The sequence below is a fragment of the Oncorhynchus tshawytscha genome, linkage group LG04 (genome assembly GCF_018296145.1).
Source record: "Oncorhynchus tshawytscha isolate Ot180627B linkage group LG04, Otsh_v2.0, whole genome shotgun sequence".
Taxonomy (NCBI): domain Eukaryota; kingdom Metazoa; phylum Chordata; class Actinopteri; order Salmoniformes; family Salmonidae; genus Oncorhynchus; species Oncorhynchus tshawytscha.
The window spans coordinates 47,515,609-47,534,101 of NC_056432.1; the positions used below are offsets into that span (position 1 = coordinate 47,515,609).

Sequence of the window (18,493 nt, forward strand, 5' to 3'; positions counted from 1 at the left end):
TCATGCACAGCTTGTAAAAGCCCTTACATGGTTCCAGCTCATCATGTTTTCAAGCCACTTGAGAGGAGATTTGTGTAGGATACTGATTGAAGCCGAGGCTGTGACGCTGACCCTATACGATTCCCCGGGAATCTTTCCACTTGATATGCTATCACTTCACTTCAACCACAGCTGACCATTAATCACACTGGTATAAATCTTTGACCAGGTGGGTGGTAATTCAGGTGCGGGGCGGGGACTGTCATTCTTGCATCTCTAAAATGTAAATATAGGTTTACTATGAAGGATCTTATGACTAGCGTTAGTTTCAAGTATCCCTTTGGTATGAAGTCAATTACTAATCCCAGAGAATGGCATTGTGTTTTGGTTTTCACATTGTGGAATAAGTGAGGGCCTTACTAGTTTGTCAGTTTACCATAAAACATTGAAGTAGATTTTCCCCAAGGAAGGCGTTGACTGCTTAATATGAGACGTGATTGACATTTTTAGAATGACAAAATCAGTTGGGGAACAGCTCTGACAGGAATGTTGGTATTTGCCATCCATTGTTGTTTTGAATGGCATAAGACTGATCACACAGGTTGTTTTTTCATCACAAAGGGAAAAAGGAAACTGTAACATAAGGTTACTTTTATTTAATATTTCTAGCATTGCTCAAGATCATGAAGCAATACCTTCTTATAAAATGTAAATTTGTCATAGATGGATTTGTTGGCTATCTCCTTTCATACCAATATTCATTAATCCCAATTCTTATTTCTCCTCCTTTCTTTCTTTCTTGCTTGCAGTCTTGGGATGTTTTCTTTCGCAATGCCAATGCAGGTGCTCCCCAGGCATGGCCCACCAGAGCCCTCTGAGCCTGGCCGGTCTCCCTCAAGCCCAGTCTTTGGCAGGGGCTCAGCCCAACGTGGAGAAGCTGGTGGAGGATCACCTGGCTGTCCAATCCCTCATTCGTGCCTACCAGGTCAGACCAGTCAGCCACCACTGGCTCTCACAGAGCTACAACATTTGAAAACAAGGACAACCATGTCTAAAGTTTTAGTATTTTAACCTTTTATTTAACTAGGCAAGTCAGTTAAGAACAAATTCTTAGTTTACAATGATGGCCTACCCGGCTGTGATACAGCCCGGGATAGAACTAGGGTCTGTAGTGATGCCTCTACCACTGAGATGCCGTGCCTTAGACCGCTGCGCCACTCGGGAGCCAACAAGTAAGCATGCCAAGTAGTTTTACTATTACAAAACATTCAGCAGCCAGAAAGCTGTGACTGTTTAACCAAAATATATTATAAATTATATCTAGAGTGGTGGCACACAAGATAAGAACACAGAACCTATTGTTAGTAAACTATTGTAGTCAAAGAAAATAACCCATATTGCCTCCTCGCTATTTGAGTAATCTCTACCTTTTTGAGTTTGAGGTTTAAAATAGACAATCTTTGTTGTCTGTGAGCATAACTAAATATTTCCACATAGTTGACCGTCAGACTTAATGATACCAACTATGCTGATAATGGACTAACGTTTTAGTGATATACTGTACCTGTGCTGAAATGGTTGACATTTGAAAGCTGGGACAAAGGTGAGATGTCTTTTTATACCATAAAGAACTGTGACCTCATGATGTTAACTGAAATGCCTATTATAATGTGCACTTGAATGTTTTCTATTTTGTTGTATTGTTGTGGTTTTGTTTGAAACCTTGTTTTACCATGTGACTAATGTTACCTTATTTCCAGTTGAATGGCCATCACAACGCAGATCTCGATCCTCTTGGCATCAGTTGTATAAATTTTGATGATGTCCCAGTACCTACTGGGGTTCAGAATGTCGGTGAGAAATGTTCCCTCACAGCTGTGCGAGACAATAATGAGCTTGTTTGTGTTAATGTTGCTTTCCCCCATTTCCTCCCTCTTTTTTCTCTTCTCTTTATTTTTCTTTCAAATCCCTTTCAACACTTCTATGTCTCTACACTCACACCCCTCCCCTCTCATCCCCACCTATCGGATGTTTTGTTCCATTTCCCCTCGGACCTGTTTCTTTAGATCCGTGGGCACCATGTTGCTCAGCTGGACCCTCTGGGATTATGGATGCCGATCTGACTCTCACGTCCCCAATGACATTATAACGTCCTCGGATAAACTCGGTGAGGAGAATGAGCCACTTGCTACAGATCTTCCTGGCGACTGGGTAGCTGAGCAATCTGTTTGGCATGACATGCTGGTCTATGTATAGTCTACACTGACCTCTGTAAACATGTGCCCATTTGTCCCTGAAAGGGCTCCTTGCCCCTTGTTTTCCTGAAATGCCACATATTTGCATTGATGCTTTTTGACTTACTTGACTTAAATCTCTTTGCCACCTTGGGAGTATAGGGCGTCCACCATGGGAGTATCCGTGGTTCGGTTTTTGTAGTAGTTTTTAAACCGTTGGGTGGATGATTAGCCAAGACAGCTGGGCCCACTGTTATCATGTTGCTCAGCTGTACCCTCTGGGATTATGGATTCCAGTCTGGACTCTCATGTCCCCATTTACATTATAACATCCTCGGATAAACTCAGTGAGGAGAATGAGCCACTCACTACAGATCCGCCATCGACTGGGTAGCTAAGCAAGCTCGGTGGCATGAAATGCTGGTTTTTGTATGGCCTATACCGGCCTTCCTCTGTATAAAGATGTCGCCGTACTGTATGGCCGTCGCTTTGCGAGCTCCGGCCAAACTTTGCTTTCTCCACATTGAGGGGGGCTGCAGGGGAGCGGGTCGAGAGCTTCAAGTTTATTTTTGTACATTTTATTCATAAAATGTATTTTTCTAGGCAAATCAGTTAAGAACAAATACAATGACGGCCTACCCTGGCCAAACCCGGACGACGCTGGGCCATTTTGCGCTGCCCTATGGGACACCCAATCACGGCCGGATGTAATGCAGCCTGGATTCAAACCAGGGACTGCAGTGACTCCTCTGCACTGAGATGCAGTGACTTAGACCACTGCGCCACTCGGGAGCCTCGGGTGTCCAAATCACTAAGGACTTAAAATGGTCCACAAACACTCCTTGGGAGGTTGAAAGGTTTGGAATGGGCCCTCAAAGTTCTACCAATTGAGAGCATCTTGACTTTGCATCACTGCTTGGTGTGGCAACAGCACCGCCCCTCAATCTCATGGCACTACAAAGAGTGGTGCGGCAGGCCAGTACATCAGAGGCCAGCTCCCTTGCCATCCAGGACCTCCATATCAGGAAGGTCTGGAAAATCATTTAATACTCCTGCCACCCAAGCCATAGACTGTTATCTCTGCTTCCGTACGGCAAGCTGTACCGTTCCATCAAATCTGACACTAACAGGCTGCTGAACAGCGTCTTGTTCCCAAGCCATAAGACTGCTGAACAGCTAACAAAATGGCTACACGGACGCTCTGAGTTGACCCTTGTCTTATATTTATATTTTTGCACCATCTCTATGCACACTCAAAGGACTCTGCACACTCCACTCACACACTGATACTTCAACTCACACACCCTCAATTAATTTGCTCCACACAGATAACATGCACACACACTATATATACAAAACTATGTGAACACCCCTTCAAATGAGTGGATTTGGACATTTCAGCCACACCCGTTGCTGACAGGTGTATAAAATTGAGCGCACAGCCATGCAAACTCCATAGACAAACATTGCCAGTAGAATGGCCATCATCACAGGGATGCCACCTTTCCAACAAGTCAGTTTGTCAAATTTCTGTCATCGTGAGCTGCCCCAGTCAACTGTAAGTGCTGCTTATTGTGAAGTGGAAATTTCGAGGCGCAAAACGGCTCAGCCAAAAAGTGGTCGACGCCACACAAGCTCACAGAACGTGACCACAGAGTGCTGAAACGTGAGTGTGTAAAATAATCTATCCTCTGCTGCTAGACTCAATACCGAGCTCAAACTGCCTCTGGAGCAACGACAGCAACTGTTCGGGGAGCTTCATGAAATGGGTTTCCATGGCCAAGCAGCCCCACACAAGCCTAAAATCACCATGCACAAAGCCAGCGTCGGCTGGAGTGGTGTAAAGCTAATCTCTATTGGACTCTAATGCAGTGGAAACGTGTTCTCTGGAGTGATGAATCACGCTTCACCATCTCGTGGTCCGAATCTGGGTTTGACGAATGCATGGAAAACGCTACTTTGCCCAAATGCATAGTGTCAACTGTAAAGTATGGTAGAGGAGGAATAATGGTCTGGGGCTGTTTGGGCTCGGCCCTTAGTTCCAGTGAAGTGAAATTGTAATGCTATAGCATACAATAACATTCTAGACAATTCTGTGCTTCCAACTTTGTGGCAACAGTTTGGGGAAGGCCCTTTCCTGTTTCTGCATGACAATGCCCCTGTGCACAAAGTGAGGTCCATACAGAAAATGCTTTGAGATTGGTGTGGAAGAACTTGACTGGCCTGCACAGAGCCCTGACCTCAACCCCATCGAAGGCCTTGGGATGACTGGAATGCTGGCTGTGAGCCAGGCCTTATCGCCCAACAGCAGTGCCTGACCTCACTAATGCTCTTGTGGCTGAATGGAAGCAAGTCCATGCAGCAATGTTCTGACATCTAGTAGAAAGCCTTCCCAAGAGTGGAGGCTGTTATAGCAGCAAAGGGGGGACCAACTCCATATCAATGCCCATGATTTTGGATTGAGGTGTTTGACGAGCAGGTGTCCACATACTTTTGTTCATGTAGTGTACATGTACACTGACTCCACACTACTCACATACAACCATCATATACACTGCTGCTATTCTGTCATATATCCTGATGCCGTGTCACCTTAACCCTATACATATCTAACTCTATCACTCCAGCATCCCTGCACATGGTAAATATGGTAATGGATTTGACCCTGTATGTAGCTTACTTGCTTTCTCATGTTCTTATTTTTAGTTCTCGTGTGTTTTTGTTCCACCTAATGTTATTTTTAGTAGTATATTGATTACTGCTTTGTTGGGTTTAGAGCTTGCAAGAAATGCATTTCACTGTACTTGTGAATGTGGCATTAAAACTTATCCGAAGTGGTAGTTGATCATTTTTCGACAATGCTCTATGATCAAGACTGTGCTTTGTCTGACCTCTCGCCCTAGACCTGTCCAGTTTGTCTGGACCTACCGGGAGTTGTCTCCCACTGGCATAGCTCTGAGCGGTCGTTGAGGTACACAAGCCCTCTTACCACGACAAAGTGACAGTCCAAAAAGCATCAATACAGATAGCAGTTTCTTAGGTACCACTTCTTTGTAGGACAGCTCTGTACTGTATGACTTCTCTGTCTGCAGGCAGCCAAGCACAAATTGAAATGAAAGTTAAATGCTGTTATACCAATATTGTCTGGAGTGCTCCGTTTAAGTTCACATACAGTAGCCTTCTTGAGTGACACCGCTACATCCCCAGTTTGAAGCCAATGTCACATCACTGGTTTTAATGACATGATTTAAGTGTCCCATTACACTACTGTCTATCAGTGGCGGGACATATTTAGAGTTCTCCTAGATTTTCTGGCGTATCTCCTAAATCTACTAACCATCTTGCTTGACTGGACCACATTCTCCCTCACATTACTCGCACCCTTTCTTGGGTATGGCCAAAAATCCCCTCTTTTAATATACTTCTCAGTAAAAATGAACAGCTATTCAACGCATTTGTAGTTTCCTCCTGAAGTATGGTATAGGGGGACAGGAGTTGTCTCTTCTGCCAACTATAACTTTTAGGCCTTAGTTCTTACTGTTCACAACAACAGCTACAGTATGACTCTAACAGTAAGATATTAACTGTTTGGAAAGGTAAATCACCTTCAACTTGGATTATAAGAAAAAGGGGAGGGAAGGGACATTTCTATGACCAGCATACCCCTAAACATTGTACCCCTCTTCTTGCTGGTGACTGAATAGTCTAATTAGTGGTGCTCTCAAGATCTGTATACTTTCTGCATGTCTGATGGTTATTAGTTCCAGTACAGCACGTCTCGGTCTGCATGGGGCATTTTTCAGTTTGGCTGTGATCCGGGTGTGATGTTTGTGCATTCTGCAGCAAGACAGGTACAGCATTTTCTAGATGTAATTTGCACTTAAAGCTGTGTTTGCCACCCTTGTTGTGGTTGGTGCTGCGCTATCGCTAGAGTTCAGAAGCAGTCAGTCAGTGGTGCTGCTGTGGTGATTGACATTGTGAGGGGGATTCTCGCAAACAAATCGAAGTTAAAAGAACAAGCCAGTGGTCTAGAGGTCTAAACCGCTTCCTCCGGCACACGTCTATAGATTTGAAAATTTAAAAATAAATTTGAATCCGGCCTACTGTCCTTTGACACAACCTCCCCTATCTTTCCCCACTGTCATCCTCTCTTTATAAAGTGCCATAGGTGTTTGCTCGCAGCGGAGGGCGCAGCTGAAATTTTACTTTGCAAACGCCAACCCACCACCATGTGTGGTGGGAGGGTTCCAGGTGGTTTCTGCCGTCCCTGGCTGCAGAAATCACGATGGTGGCCTCTGGTATGCAGAGACGGTGGAAACATTATCAAACTATCTCTGTGTTACATTCACACAAGCAGTTTTCCATAACTAGGTAGCTAGCTATGGTCTTTCAAGCTAACTTTGCTGTGTTTGCTTTGTTATCCACTCGGCATAGCTAGCTAGCTATATGTAGTTGGAAAATGCCAAAATCAGCTTATGGCCGTCTGGAAAACCATTCACTAGCGTACGAGTCGTAAATACAAGTTGGAATCATCTCTGTACCCAGAGTTATTCAACATGCTAAAATATAATGTCTCCTACTAAGGAAATTACTTGGCAGTACTTTAGCGTTCTCAACAAGTTTGAAACGCATGAATGGACGTATTTCGTTGCTCGAGTTATACAAGTTGTATTTTGGAAAACTGGAAAACTGAAAACTGACTGGACGTAAACTTGGTATTGGCAAGCTAGCTAGCGGCCTACTTTGTTGTTGGTTACATCTCACCGTATATATTTTTTTATCACATTAGCTAACTTTAGCCATAGTTAGCTGGCGTCGTAATGTTCCATAAATGTGCATACTTAGCTTATTTTGCTAGTAGCAAATCCCATTTTGTTTAACAAACTATCAACACACCTAGTGGGTTTATGGCAAGAAATCAATTAAATAGTACCAAGTCATGTTAGGTACGTACGAACACACATCACCGGCAAGAGATACTAGCGGCCCAGTAGTGCCATTTACTCTGAGTGTGGTAGGCGAGAACTCTGCTCCGCTGAGAGTATAATTCGAGAGAACGACTTCTTATTGTCTGCAAGAACCACCCAAAGTTCCACTTCGATTCTAGTTTGCTGACCCCTTCAATGTGTTTGAGTAGTGGTAGAGATGACCCTGATGTCCATGATGGAGAATGGGGGCATGGGTCACTAACCTTTTCCGGGTTTCTCTCCCCTGATGCCTCCTCCAGACCTGGCATTGTTCAAGGACCGTCTCAGTATTCTAACTGTCGGAGGTATGGCAACACAAGTCTCCTTGTAGTTTTGTCCTTTCTCTGTGCCTGAATATTTGCTTTTTGTATTGTTTGTGTAGACATTTTTGCTGTATCTTTCTCACATCTTTTTTGTTGGCTTTTCAATGGAATACACTTGATGAACAACTGCTAGTGTTCTCGTTGGAATGTTTGGTTATTTATCACATGATCGGATTCTAAGCCATCAGCTGCCCTGAAATAAAGGAGAAAGTTAGAGCCTCTCTCTAGCAGCCCCAGTGTGTGGGTGTCGGAGAACACTACCATCTTAAGACAATAGGTTCCTCTATATGTCAGTGTACTCCTTTAGTGCTTTCCTGTTGTAGATCTAGCTGAGTAGACAGTGTTGGAGTAGTAGGCAATAGATAAGCGTATTTCAAGCTACAAAAGTGTTTAGTGTAGTGGTACAGTACCTAGTCGCATTCCTCTCAAACGGTGGTGAAATTTGGTTACATTATCTGGCAGAATATTTCAACTACTGAAAGTGAAAGTCCCAGTTGGATTGCAGTTTTAAAAAATGATGATACATTTATTTTAATGTAAAACAACTTTCAGAATCAGATTGCATATCACATTTCAGAGCTGACAAACATTGGGAGATATATACACTCGGTGGTCAGTTTATTAGGTAAACCCATCTGAGTTCTTTGGGGCATGGAAACATTGCTCAATTGGTATCAAGGGACCTAACGTGTGCCAGTAAAACATTCCCCACACCATTATACCACCGCCACCAGCCTGTACTGTTGACACCAGCAGGATGGGGCCATGGACTCATGCTGCTTATGCCAAATCCTAACTCTGCCATCAGCATGACGCAACAGGATCCTTGATTTGTCGGGCCAGGCAATATTTTTCCAAGACTCAATTGTCCAGTGCTCGTGATCGTGTGCCAACTGGAGCCACTAATTGTTGTTTTTCGCTGATAAAGTAGAATCAGGTGTGGTCGTCTGCGGGAATAGCCCATCTGTGACAAGGATCAACGAGTTGTGCATTCCCAGATGCCGTTCTGCACACCACTGTTGTACTGCGCCGTTATTTGCCTCTTTGTGACCACCCTGTTAGCTTGCACGATTCTTGCCATTCTCCTTTAAAATAACATCAACTAGCTGTTTTTGCCCACAGGACTTTCTTCCTCTGACTGGATATTTTTTTGTTTGTTTCGCCATTCTTAGGTCAGGTTTCCCCATCTGGTGTCCTGTGGGTGATTTTTATTTTGCCCCACAGGTTTTAAGCAAAAACAAATTAAATTATTTTTTCAAATAGTTTTGACAAAAGACTGTAAAGACACCAGCAAATCAGCTCAAATGTTTATTTAGGAAATCTGTTCCAAATATTTCTCAAGCATTTCAAAATATTCCCACGCATTATAGATGGAGTGCATTCGGAAGGTATTAAAACCCTTTGCTTTTTTTTCCACTTTTTGTTGTGTTACAGCCTTATTCTCAAATGGATTAAGTAAAATAAAAATCTCATCAATCTACACACACTATCCCATAATGACAAAACGACACTGTTCTTGATGACCTTCAATGCTGCAGAAATGTTTTGGTAACCTTTCCCAGATCTGTGCCTCAACACAATCCTGTCTATGAGCTCTAAGTACAATTCATTTGACCTCATGGCTTTGGTTTTTGTTTTGACATGAACTGTGGGACCAAATCATGTCCAATCAATTGAATTTACCACAGGTGGACTCCGATCAAATTGTAGAAACGTCTCAAGGATGATCAATTAGAACAGGATGCACCTGAGCTCAATTTCAAGTCTGATAGCAAAGGGTCTGAATAGTTACGTAAATAAGGTATTTCAGTTTTTCTAAATAAATGTGCAAAACAAATCTAACAACCTTTTTGCTTTGTTATTATGGGGTATTGTGTGTAGATTGCATTTAATCAATTTTAGAATACGGCTGTAACGTAACAAAGTGGAATAAGTCAATGGGTCTGAATACTTTTCGAAGGCACTTATTTATTTGTTTGTTTGTTTGTTTATTATAGTGCCTTCGGAAAGTATTCAGGTGTTCTAAAACTTTTCACTGTGTGTGTGTGCGTACACATATTCACTACCGGTCAAAAGTTTTAGAACACCTGATCATTCAAGGGTTTTTCTTTATTTGTACTATTTTCAACATTGTAGAATAATAGTGAAGACAAATGAAATAATACATATGGAATCATATAGTAACCAAAAAGTGTTAAACAAATCAAAATATATTTTATCTTTTGAGATTCTTCTAATAGCCACCAATTGCATTGATGACAGCATTGCACACTCTTGGCATTCTCTCAACCAGCTTCATGAGGTATTAATTAATAGTTAATTTGTGGAATTTCATTCCTCAATGCATTTGAGCCAATCAGTAGTGTTATAACAAGGTAGGGGTGGTATACAGAAGATGTCTCTTTGGTATAAAAGCCCAAGTCCATATTATGGCAAGAACAGCTCAAATAAGCAAAGAGAATCAACAGTCCATCATTACTTTAAGACATGAAATTCAGTCAATACGGAACATTTCATTAACTTTGAAAGTTTCTTCAAGTACAGTCGCAAGAAACATCAAGCGCTATGATAAAACTGGCTCTCATGAGGACCGCCACAGGAATGGAAGACCCAGAATTACCTCTGCTGCAGAGGATAAGTTCATTAGAGTTACCAGCCTCAGAAATTGCAGCCCAAATAAATGCTTGACAAGAGTTCAAGTAACAGACACATCTCAACATCAACTGTTCAGAGGAGACTGTGTGAATCAGGCCTTCATGGTCGAATTGCTGCAAAGTAACCACTACTTAAGGACACCAATAAGAAGAGCCTTGCTTGGGCCAAGAAACACACGCAATGGACATCTGACCTGTTTAAATTTTTCCTTTGGTCTGGAGTCCAAATTGGAGATTTTGGTTCCAACTCCTGTGTCTTTGTGAGACATGGTGTGGGTGAACGGATGATATCCGCATGTGTATTTCCCACTGTAAAGTATGTAGGAGGGGGTGTTATGGTGTGGGGGTGGTTTGCGGGTGACACTGTCTGATTTTATTTAGAATTCAATGCATACTTAGCCATGCTGGTTATCACAGCATTCTGCAACAATACGCCATCCCATCTGGTTTGCGTTTAGGGGAGTATCATTTGTTTTTCAACAGGATAATGACCCAACACACCTCCAGGCTGTGTAAGGGCTATTTGACCAAGGAGGAGAGTGATGGGGTGCTGCATCAGATGACCTGGCTTCTACAATCCCATGGCCTCAACGAAATTGAGATGGTTTGGGATAATTTGAACTGCAGTGTGAAGGAAAAGCAGCCAACAATTGCTCAGCATATGTGGGAACTCCTTCAAGACTGTTTGAAAAGCATTCCAGGTGAAGCTGGTTGAGAGAATGCCAAGAGTTTGCAAAGGGGTGGCTATTTCAAGAATCTCAAATATAAAATATATTTAGATTTGTTTAAAAAAATGTTGGTTACTACATGATTCCATGTGTGTTAATTCATAGTTTTGTTGTCTCCGCTATTATTGTACATTGTCGAAATTAATAAAAATAAATAAAAAAACCCTTGAATGAGTAGGTGTTATAAAACCTTTGACCATGTGTGTGTATATATTAGGCTCTTTCCTGTTTCTGCATGACTGTGCACATAGCGAGGTCCATACTGAAATGTTTTGTCAAGACCAGTGTGGAAGAGCTTGGCTGGCCTGGGCAGATCCCTGACATCAACCCCTTTGAACGCCTTTGGGATTAATTGCCGACTGTGAGCCAGTTCTAACCCCCAACATCAGTGCCTGACCTCACTAATGCTCTTGTGGCTGAATGGAAGCAAGTTCCCGTAGCAATGTTCCAACATTGAGTGGAAAGCCTTCTCAGAAGAGTAGAGGCTGTTATAGCAGCAAAGGGGGGGGCCAACTGCATATTAATGCCCATGATTTTGGAATAAGATGTTAGACGAGCAGGTGTCTACATACTTTGGATCATGTAGATTGTGTAATGTATATTTACAATACATGACCAAAAGTATGTGGACACCGTTTGGACGTACTGCCAAAACAACGTTGGAGGCAGCACATGGTAGAGAAATTAACATTAAATTCTCGCAACAGCTCTGGTGGACATTCCTGCATTTAGCATGCCAATTGCACATTCCCTCAACTTGGGACATATGGCATTGTGTTGTGTGACAAAACTGCACATTTTAAAGTGGTCTATATTGGTCCCCATCACTAGTTGCACCTGTGTAATGATCATGCTGTTTAATCAGCTTCTTGGTATGCCACACCTGTCAGGTGGATGGATTATCTTGGCAAAAGAGAAACGCTCACTAACGGGGATGTAAACAAATTGGTTCACAACATTTGAGTGAAATAGGCTTTTGTGCGTATGGACAATGTCTGTGATTATTCCATATCAGCTCATGAAACATGGGACCAACACTTTACATGTTACCTTTTTTATATTTTTGTTTATGTATAATCAACTCCTTACTCATAACATGCATCCAAATGCTGTTGATGCTTTGTTTTTGGAAATGTACACTAAAGCTCTTGTACTTTACTTCTTGTGCTTGGTGTAAGATGACATACTGAAGAAAAGCAGGATTCTGCCTCAATGTTTTGAATATTTACATCTCATTAATTTAGCAGATGATCTTATCCAGAGCGACTTACAGGAGTAATTAGGGTTAAGTGCCTTGCTCAAGGGCATTTTTCAGCTAGTGGGCTCTGGGATATGAACCAGCGTCCTTTGGTTACTGGCCCAACGCTCTTAACCGCTAGGATACCAGCCACCCTGCGACGATAAAATCATCACCCACATCTGAGTGCACCTCTGATGCTTTTGCACTCCTGCATGATTCTTGGGTCCAGACTAATGCGAGGCGATGGCTTCCATGGAACCCCCATGATACACAATGTATTTAGATGACGTGTGCCGTCAGGCTGGTGATGGCAATGACCTGGTCATAGGGGAGCCACGTCTCTCCACTATGTAGCGAGGGAGTGTGTATTCCTTGCAGTGTGCTGCTGTCTGTGGCGTTTAGGAGGCATTTAGGAACAGCCATATTGTTGCCTTGTGGGCTGGCAGTGTTGGTGTTGGAAGTGAACTTGCTAGTGAGTGCAGAGTCTGCAAGAAGCTGCTCTCCATGTCCTTGGAGAAACTCTAGTTCTACTTGTCAGGTCAGCTAATTGCTGTTTTTTTTTCTGATGTCTCAGCGTTCTAGGATACCCATAGTTTTTCCTGCCTCATGTCCAGTCATTTGAAGCTTTGTTCTGTCATTCAACTTATTCTTCTTTGCGTGGATACTCTTTATCACTGAAGTCTCCATCGTTGACACACAACGCTTTCAGTAACACACATGAACAAACACACACACATTTTTCATTTCTCTTTTCTTTGAGCTATTCTATTTAATATAATCCCTATTACTGCCAACCTTTTCTAGCTGGAGCTATTAACATTTATTAAACTCATTTCCTGTATTACCAATACTCACACATCCATTTCCTTTGCCATTGATGCGTCGACTAGCCTACTCCATAGTTGTTAATTTTGGGATTGCAACGTTGTTGCTTTTCTCTTGTTATTTTGAGGCAATCAAATAAGATGAAGTGTCTCTGTTTATCTTAGATTGCCCTGACTTCTATTTCATTACCTTTTTTTGGCACCAGCATTTTAACTAAGTCACCTCTACCATAAAACAACAATCAATTGAATTATAGTTATCCTCCTGGCACATAGCTGCCACACTACAAATTCCGCTCATGACATCTCATGCTTTCTTGACTGCCTCAAAAGATCTCTTTAATTGGCTTTTAACTCCTGGAGAATCTAGTCCCCATAAAAATATGGGGAAATCTAAATTGTTCATTTTAAGCAGGCATTGACGTGTGTGTGGCTGGTTAGGTGTGTTTTCCCCCCACGCTTGCATTGTTGGTTAGAGTTTTAACACGTTCATGTTTCCCCTACCAGCTATTGTTTGCCTGATGAGTGTCTTAATAACAGATTTTCAAAGTGTCTGTATGTTTTGTAGAGAAGGTGCTAATCCAGGGTAGGCTAATATCTTTGAAGAACATAACCTAAAGTGGATATCTGCTGACATAAAACTGGGGTAGCCTTCCATTACTTCATTGACAATCTGCGTATTTTAGATGCTATCACCCACTCCATACCCTCTCTTTAATATGCTTTCAACGCAAATCAACAGAAATCATGGCCATATACCAGAGAAGCACTGAAACCATAGAGACATGGGCTCAGACTCATCACTGGAAACACCATTTTGAAATTAGCTTTGTAAATGTAAATGACAGTTACCACTCTTTTTAGAACACATAAAGGCCTACGTGATTCACTGGATCTTAAAGTGTAGAAGAACATTGATCATTTAAATTATATTTTTCCTAAGTCATGTACATTCTGCTATACCTTGTAAATACCAGAATAGTGACTGTTTACATCTGTGTTAAGATCACAATGACGCATCTGTCTGCCACCTCCTTTAGTTCAGGAAGGGCAGTTTGCTTGATAATTCCACTTTAGAATAGATAACATTTATCAGATTGATAATAGTACTCTTGCTTCAATGACACTAATGATATTTTCTTGTTTTTTCTTTCTTTTTTTGGACCCCACAAATATACGGTGCTTGTTTTTACCCACTGCTCCCCTCTGCTCATGTCTCACCCCTTCATTTACTTTTCCTATCCACGGTGTATCCATTCATGTTGCATGCCTCCACCTTTGTCCTGTTTGTTTGCCTGTGATGCTGCACCACATTTGATTTTGCTGCATTGCCTCCATGTTGCTGTTATGGTGCCATCGACCATATGGCATATTCCTGTGTTTTCATCCATTGCGCTCCTTTTTCTCCCTACATCCTAATGTCTCTGCCTGTTTTGTTGTTTTGTTTTCTTTCATGGGGAATGTCTTTGTGGCCTACATTCTTTCCCCTGTGTTTCTGTTTGCTTTGTTTTCTCCTCTGTGCTAACTGTCCCCGCCACCCCCTCCCTCCTGCCACTCTGCCTTTCTGGATGGTCTGCTGCCCCTGCGTGCTGAACAGGCTTTTATGGACTGGACGAGTCGGATTTGGACAAAGTGTTCCGCCTGCCTACCACCACCTTTATCGGGGCACTGAGACCGCCTTGCCCTTGAGGGAGATAATCCGCCGCCTGGAGGTATCCAAACTAAACCGCACACACTGGTCTGTCTCTCAAAGAAGTTGGGTTCTTGCCAATCGTTTGTCTTGAACGAGTGAAAAGTGTACATTCAGGCTCATTTTCATGGTCAGTGACAAGACATGCTGTCCCATTTTTTCAGATGGCCTACTGCCAGCACATCGGGGTTGAGTTCATGTTCATCAATGACCTAGACCAGTGCCAGTGGATACGGGAAAAGTTTGAGAAGCCCGGCGTCATGCAGTTCACCCTGGAGGAGAAGAGGACCCTGCTGGCCCGCATGGTTCGCTCCACCAGGTCAGAGCCACGCCCCCAAAAAAAGTTCCATCCCCCACGTACCTCTCAAATAATATCAATTAATCAAATGCATTTATAAAGTCCTTTTCAAGTCAGCAGTTGTCACGAATTGCTTTCACAGTCCACCTTGTCATAGTGCTTGCCCAGATTTCAGTCATTGCAGGGCTCTAGACTGCGACCATTTTGACACATTTTATGACCCTTTGACTTAGCTGTGCAAGTGAAAACATTTATTGGTTGCATCGACACGAGCTGCACATTCTACATGCTCACCTCACTCCAACCTTAGTATTTTTTTTAAGCTACTGAAACCATGATTTGGTCAACCAGTGATGTGCGTTATCCTCATGATTCCTGTAGTGAAAGTCTCTGTAATGCCCCATGCCTGTTTCTCTAGGCCTGCTGCTGTGAAGAGCGAGCCACTCACTCCCCCTCCCCAACACTCTGGGATAAAATAATAAGTGGTTCTGCTTGTAGGATGTGATGTTTTAAAATCCAATTGTGGGAAAAGCACAGCTTTGGAAGCAGCTAGGGTGGCAGGATAAGGACAAAAAAATGTAATTGCTCAAAATAATACTGCGATTTCCATCAACACACTTGTGTCGCCAGGATAGTGGGTTCGGTTCTTGATACACCCATAGTTAAGTGTATGCACACGACTGTAAGTCACTTTGGATAAGCGTCTGCTAAATGGCAAATACATCAACTCAGCAAAAAAAGAAACGTTCTCTCACTGTCAACTGCGTTTATTTTCAGAAAACTTAGCATGTGTAAATATTTGAACATAACAAGATTCAACAACTGAGACATAAACTGAACAAGTTAAACAGACTTGTGACTTTGTCACAGAAATGAAATAATGTGTCCCTGAACAAAGGGGGGTCAAAATCAAAAGTAGCAGTCAGTATCTGGTGTGGCCACCAGCTGCATTAAATGCTGCAATGCATCTCTTCCTCATGGACTGCACCAGATTTGCCAGTTCTTGCTGTGAGATGTTACCCCACTCTTCCACTAAGGCACCTGCGAGTTCCTGGATATTTCTGGGGAGAATGGCCCTAGCCCTCACCCTCCGATCCAACAGGTCCCAGACGTTCTTAATGGGATTGAGATCTTGGCTCTTCGCTGGCCATGGCAGAACACTGACATTCCTGTCTTGCAGGAAATCACTCACAGAACGAGCAGAATGGCTGGTGGCATTGTCATGCTAGGATGAGCCTGCAGGAAGTGTACCACATGAGGGAGGAGGATGTCTTCCCTGTAACGCACAGCGTTGATATTGCCTGCAATGACAACAAGCTCAGTCCGATGATGCTGTGACACACTGCCCCAGACCGTGACGGACCCTCCACCTCCAAATCGATCCCGCTCCAGAGTACAGGCCTCGGTGTAACGCTCATTCCTTCGATGATACACGCGAATCAGACCATCACCCCTGGTGAGACAAAACTGCGACCCGTCGGTGAAGAGCACTTTTTGCCAGTCCTGTCTGGTCCAGCGACGTTGTGTTTGTGCCCATAGGCGGCGTTGTTGCCTGTTGAGGACCTGCCTTACAACCGGTCTACAAGCCCTCAGTCCAGCCTCTGTCAGCCTATTGCAAACAGTCTGAGCGCTGATGGAGGGATTGTGCGTTCCTGGTGTAACTCTGCAGTTGTTGTGTCCATCCTGTACCTCATGCCTCCTTGCAGCATGCCTTAGGCACATTTTCACGTGGATGAGCAGGGACCCTGGGCATCTTTCTTTTGGTGTTTTTCAGAGTCAGTAGAAAGGCCTCTGGTGTCCACATTTTCATAACTGTGACCTTAACCTACCTTAGCGCAAGCCTCGACAAAATTCCGCTGAAAAGGCAGCTCGCAAAATTCAAAAATATTTATTAGAAATATGTGTCTTTCACACATTAACAAGTCCAATACAGCAAATGAAAAATAAACATATTTTTAATCTACCCATCGTGTCCGATTTAAAAAATGCTTTACAGCTAAAGCAAAACATATGATTGTTAGGTCATAGCCAAGTCGAAAAAATACACAGCCATTTTTCCAGCCAAAGATGGGAGTCACAAAAAGCAGAAATAGAGAGAAAATTAATCACAAACCTTTAATGATCTTCATCAGATGACACTCATAGGACATCATGTTACACAATACATGTATGTTTTGTTCGATAATGTGCATATTTATATCCAAAAATCTGTTTATATTGGCGCCTCACGTGCAGTAATGTTTTGATTCCAAAACATCTGGGGATTTTGCAGAAATATTCATAATAAACATTGATAAAAGATACAAGTGTTATTCACAGAATGAAAGATAGACTTCTCCTTAATGCAACCACTGTGTCAGATTTCAAAAAAACTTTACGGAAAAAGCATGACCTGAGAACGGCGCTCAGAACCCAAAACAGCGATAGGAATATCCGCCATTTTGGAATCAACAGTTAGAAACAACACCATAAATATTCACTTACCTTTGATGATCATCAGAAGGCACTCCCAGGAATCCCAGTTCGACAATAAATTACTTATTTGTTCCATCATGTCCAAATAGCCAATTGTTGTTAGCGTGTTCAGCCCAGTAATCCATCTTTATGAGGCTTAGGCACTTCATCCAAAGTTCCGTTACAGACCTTTAGAAACAAGTCAAACGATGTATGGAACCAATCTTTAGGATGTTTTTAACATAAAACATCAATAATGTTCCAACCGGAGAATTCCTTTGTCTTCAGAAAAGCACTGGAACGAGAGGTAACTCTGTCGGGAGCGCGCGTCATGAGACCAAGAGCTCTTATGAGCCCCTCCTTTATAGTAGAATCCTCAAACCAGTTTCTAAAGATGGTTGGCATCAAATGGAAGCTGTAGGAAGTGCAACTTTATCCATATCTCAATGTGTACTCGGTAGGCAAAGCTTTGAAAACTACAAACCACCGATATCCCACTTCCTGGTTGGATTTTTCTCAGGGTTTCGCCTGCCATATGAGTTCTGTTATACTCACACACATCATTCAAACAGTTTTAGAAACTTCAGTGTCTTCTATCCAATACTACTAATAATATGCATATATTAGCATCTGGGACAGAGTAGGAGGAAATTCGCTCTGGGCACGCTATTCATCCAAAAGTGAAAATGCTGCCCCCTATCCCAAAAAGGTTAATTGCCTACTGTCTGTGAGATGTTAGTATTTTAATGACCATTCCTCAGGTGCATGTTCATTAATTGTTTATGGTTCATTGAACAAGCATGGGAAACAGTGTTTAAACCCTTTACAATGAAGATCTGTGAAGTCATTTGGATTTTTACGAATGATCTTTGAAAGACAGGGTCCTGAAAAAGGTATGTTTCTTTTTTTGCTGAGTTTATTTCCATCTATCTCCTGGTTGCATCACTTCCTGGAAGTCTAGAACCTAGAACCACACGGGGGGACCTAGTGAATGACCTGCAGAGAGCTGGGACCAAAGTAACAAAGCCTACCATCAGTAACACACTACGCCGCCAGGAACTCAAATGCTGCAGTGCCAGACGTGTCCCCCTGCTTAAGCCAG

General features: G+C 42.7%; 1 protein-coding gene across 1 annotated transcript in view; it reads left to right on the forward strand.

The window, feature by feature from the left end:
* Window positions 1-818: 818 nt before the first annotated feature.
* ogdha (oxoglutarate dehydrogenase a) overlaps window positions 819-18,493 on the forward strand; it is a 36,147-nt gene continuing 18,472 nt past the window's right edge. The window contains 5 exon segments of the mRNA XM_042320827.1: window positions 819-964; window positions 1,740-1,833; window positions 14,547-14,615; window positions 14,618-14,661; window positions 14,804-14,958. Of these exon segments, the coding sequence (XP_042176761.1) occupies window positions 836-964; window positions 1,740-1,833; window positions 14,547-14,615; window positions 14,618-14,661; window positions 14,804-14,958 (491 nt within the window). The 5' untranslated portion in view covers window positions 819-835.